Source organism: Electrophorus electricus, chromosome 12 (assembly GCF_013358815.1).
Source record: "Electrophorus electricus isolate fEleEle1 chromosome 12, fEleEle1.pri, whole genome shotgun sequence".
Lineage (NCBI taxonomy): Eukaryota > Metazoa > Chordata > Actinopteri > Gymnotiformes > Gymnotidae > Electrophorus > Electrophorus electricus.
Window position 1 is genome coordinate 3,141,926 of NC_049546.1, and position 4,445 is coordinate 3,146,370.

Below are 4,445 nucleotides of genomic sequence, written 5' to 3' on the forward strand. Positions count from 1 at the left end.
ATATAAACAAACAAACATTCATAATGTGATCGTTCTAAATGTTTCAGAAATAATTGTCTTGTACACATCGGTGAAAACTATACCAAAAATTTTATTTCTGTGTGGGTTAAACAGGGTCTTCAACAACATGTCCGATACAATATACTGTATAGACTTTATCAACACCTGTACTGTGTATGAACTCATCAGGTGGCCTTAGTACACAAAGGTGTTTTCTGGCTTGTAGCCAAGCTTAGTGAGGTTTGGCTGGCACGCATACTGGATCATGGGGGGCGGGCCACACATCACAATCAGCACGTCATTGGCCGGAGGAGGAAGGTGGTCTTTTATCATTGCAGCATCAATGAATCCTGTGCTGTACTTCCAACCTATTACAGGGATACAGGGCTTTTATTGGTACACTGTCAAGTGATCGCGCAGATTGATTTGTTTATTTATTTATATATTTTAATGGATACCAAAAAAATACTGATGCTTTTTATCAATTTTATCAATAATACAGCAAAGACAAAGGGAAGGAAGTAAAACAACGTGTAGATATAATATGATGTTCTGAAAGGAAAGCTATTATAAAATCACAGAACCTCTGCAAATACATAGTTAGAAGTGCAATATGAGGGCGATGTTTGCATTTCGTCTGTTGTTTTACCCTGCGGGGTCTTGTCTAGTGTGTACCACAGCTTGACCTGATCAGAGTGACTCTTCAAAACCTCCTCTAACTCGTGTCTCAGTAGTATGTCCTTCTCCGTCTGTGAACAGAGTTAAACACAAGTCAGACTGGACTACACAAACTCCAGCCGTGCCATTACTGTTTGGAGCCTGTGTTGTGAGGGTTACAGGTGTGACTGGCCTGGTTAGCAAAGATAAGGGCGCACTCGGTGCTGTCTGCAGGGTCTGCTGTTATACTGCGAATAAGCTGGAGCATTGGGGTCACGCCTGCCAAAAAGGAAAAGCAACGGTTCAGGACGCCTGTCCGGGCAGAAAGAGCCGGTTAACGGAGCGTGCACGATGCACGTCCGCTTTCAGGTCACGCAACACTCACCGGTGCCACCGGCGATCATGCCCACGCGCTTGAACTGCCGCACCTTGGCGTCGGATTTCTTATCAGGCCGAATAGCAAACTGACCTTCCAGAGGAACAAAAACCCCACATTTTAAAAATGCCACCAAATAATTGCAAACACTTCTGCAGTCCTAGGAGAAAAACGAAACTGTATTCACATCAGAGACAATTGAGTGAACTCGGTCTAATGCTGTATGGTGTACTTCAAAGTCAAACACGATTCATTTTGCCAAAATTAGTAGATGCTGCCCTCAGCTGGTCACATGTGTAGAACTGTTAGTAGAACAGTACATCTGTCGAGACACTAATGTGAAATATACTATTTACAACAGTTTGCAGTTAAAATTGTGCACTTCTTTTTAAAAACCTTTAGTCCCTTTGTTTTAGTCATCTAAGCTGTTACCATTGCCATTGTACACCAGCAGGCCGTTGGGACCTCGTACATCGATGGTGTCACCAATCTTCATATCATTCAGGTACTGAGACATTTTGCCCCCATCGGGGTAGTTTGGGTGGGTGTTTTTATAGTAGACCTGGTGAAACACACAGAATGCATGCTGTAACCTTGTAGTGCTACGTGAGCGTAAAATCCCAATATCAATATTTGCTGTCCAACCAAGATATGAAATGTAGAGAACGTGATGTAGAAATGTCCACCTCCCCAATGGGAGGATCAATTTTTATTTACTTTTTATTTTACTTTTATTTTACTTTTTTATTTATTTTTATTTATTCACCTATATTTTTTATATTATAGATAGATAGATCGATAGATAGATAGATAGATCGATCTATATATATCTATATAGACAGACAGATAGAGAGAGAGAGACTGAATGCAGAATCCAGAATACAGCAGCACAACTGGGCTTCAATCTTCCGAAGTTCACACGTTACTCCACTGCTGCACTCCCTTCATTGGCTCCCAGTAGCTGTACGCATCAGATTTAAAACCTTGATGCTCACCTACAAAGCCAAAAATGGACCAGCCCCTTCATACATGAGGTCAATGGTCAAAGCCTGATCCGTACCTCGAGTACTTCAAACCTCAAGTACGGCTTGGCTTGAAATACCTTCCTTCAGGTCTCATGGACGACAAGCATGGAGACTATTTTCTGTCCTGGCTCCAGGATGGTGGAATGAACTCCCACTTGCTGTCTGGACAGCAGAGTCCCTTGCAGTTTTCAAATGCAGACTGAAGACCCATCTATTTGCAGAATATTTAAAGGACAACTGACCCTGCTCCCATATTGACTGACTAAATTAGTACTTATTGTAGGGTATTGTTTATGTTGTTTAACAAACTCTAGCACTTATTCTTTATTGCACTTATCATTGTCTAAGATAGACCTTATGTATTTTAGGTATCTTCTAGGTATCAGCATTGATCCCTGTATTCCTAGAGTATTCTAGATCTTTGGTATATTGGACTCTAACCTACTGTACTGTACTAGGATATTCTATGAGTAAACGACAAAGCACTTTTGTAAGTCCCTCTGGATAAAAGCGTCTGCTAAATTCCGTAAATGTAAATGTAGAATTACTACATTATGGACCTTTACAACCAGATCAACAAAGCCCTGGTCGTCGTCGCTGGAGACTGGAGTATAGGCCCGGATCACCAGATTCCCACTGACTTTAGCCGATAGATACACATGCTGGCCTGCGGGAATACAGAAGAATACAGGGCCATGGACACAGTCATAAATGTTGAGGTTATGTAAATGAGGTAAATGTAGGTCAAGGGTCGTACCAACTGGAAGACCGAGCACATGTTTGGAGGAGGGGAGGCCAAAGCGGAATCTCTTAGTGTCATGGGTAATTTCCTGTAATAGCAAACCACGAAAACCACTGAAAAAACTACAGGTGAAATTCCGTGCGAGGCGTCTGACATCCAGCCGTGTAACACAGCACTGGTTTGCTTTATATCAAGTGTCAATGGATCTAATGACTTTTTACACTGTCATGTGCTGAGTATGATATGAATGTACTGACTTGCTTAAGCAATTATATTACAGTACAGCATCAGAAGTAGCAGTTACAGACCACAGAACAAATCCTCTGGTTGTATTAAACTGGGTCCATATTAACTGTATGCTTTAGCAGTGCCCTATACAACTGTTGTTTCAACAACTCTATGTTCAAACAGTAATTTATACACAAGATCTGGTCTGGTATATTCAATAGGGTGTCATTCCATGTTTTTGTGGTACCTGTCCAAACCCACTCAAGCCCGACTGTGTTGAGACTGACCTCCTTCTCTGTGAGGGGCAGTGAGTATTTCACAGTGGGGTCCTGTAGCGTTCTGGGGAACCTGCTCCGACTCTCTCCCCCAGCAGGACGTCCCGCTTTCAGGAGGAGATAGAGACCGGTGGCTATCACGGCTAAGAGCGCAATCACCACAGGCAGTGTCTGCAACACACACACTCACACATCCACTCATATGTCAGCTCTTATATATGAAGTCCTTGTTTACCTGGTTCAGATTGTACAGCTGGTATCACAGATCAGGACATGGCGTACTGAACCATGAACCACACATCCATAATGTACCATCTACAGAACATGGTGTACTGAACCAAAGCGGTTTTACAGAACTAAAGCGTCAATCGATAGTTCCTTCAACACAATCGTTTTATGTGTTTTTTGGGGGGGTTTTTTTGCACATAACATTGCTGACAAACTGCCCTGATCTGCTATCTGCCTGTGTCCATCTGGGACTCACCTTTCCTCTACCGTGATATTCCTTAACCAGCCGACCAATGACAGTGCTAAAACCCCTGAAGCAGATTTTGACGAACGGCCATAATCTGTGCGTGTCCGTCCGTGTCTCGTTTTTCTGAAGGTGTCATCGTCTCGGAAGGTAAAGGAGTAATTCACCTTCCGAGACGATACAAAAAGCACGAGAAGGAAAGACTGAGTTCTTAACAGTGGAAAGCAGAGGGTCTGTGTGAGTAGAGAGTGTAGTCTTACCAGTGCTTGATCCATCCTTTGCCCTCTGAACTGGGCAGAGTGCACTGGAAGTTTACACGTAGTTCATCTATTACCATTCATACCTATTACACTGAAGGCCAGGGGGAGGGCAGAGAGTATAATGGGTGGAGTCAATGCATTTCAGCCAGTTAGAGTTCAGGGCTCAGCCAATGAAAGCACTGCATTCACAGGCGCCAACCAATTGGATCATGTTATTCAAATAATTGAGCCGTGATAGGACTTTGTGTACAGCTGTATATGTGAGTGGTGTGAGATCACCCCACTGCCTTGTAGTCTGAAGGGCTTGGGTTAGGCTCCAATCTTACACGCATGTAACCACCGTCGGTTCTGTACAGGTGTGTTTTGAAACTTTAAAAAAAGGGGGGCATTTATAATTTTTGAAATATTGT

General features: G+C 42.9%; 1 protein-coding gene across 1 annotated transcript; it reads right to left on the reverse strand.

Moving 5' to 3' along the window:
- Nucleotides 1-25: 25 nt before the first annotated feature.
- Nucleotides 26-4,131, reverse strand: LOC113582485 (NADH-cytochrome b5 reductase 2). Its single transcript, XM_035531993.1, has 9 exons — nucleotides 4,036-4,131; nucleotides 3,316-3,474; nucleotides 2,816-2,888; nucleotides 2,619-2,725; nucleotides 1,466-1,595; nucleotides 1,043-1,126; nucleotides 851-936; nucleotides 650-749; nucleotides 26-368 (listed from the first exon to the last, which is right to left on the reverse strand). Exons 1-9 carry the CDS (start codon nucleotides 4,048-4,050, stop codon nucleotides 196-198), a joined length of 927 nt encoding a protein of 308 aa, XP_035387886.1. The 5' UTR covers nucleotides 4,051-4,131; the 3' UTR covers nucleotides 26-195.
- Between the last annotated feature and the right edge of the window lie 314 nt (nucleotides 4,132-4,445).

What these genes read in the sequence shown, in the direction of transcription:
- LOC113582485 (XM_035531993.1), bottom strand. An exon ending in TTGTTGATCTGGTTGTAAAG is followed by an intron (nt 1,596 to 2,618) that starts GTCCATAATGTA and finishes GTGTTTCACCAG; the next exon opens with GTCTACTATAAAAACACCCA. An exon ending in CATGATCGCCGGTGGCACCG is followed by an intron (nt 937 to 1,042) that starts GTGAGTGTTGCG and finishes CCTTTTTGGCAG; the next exon opens with GCGTGACCCCAATGCTCCAG.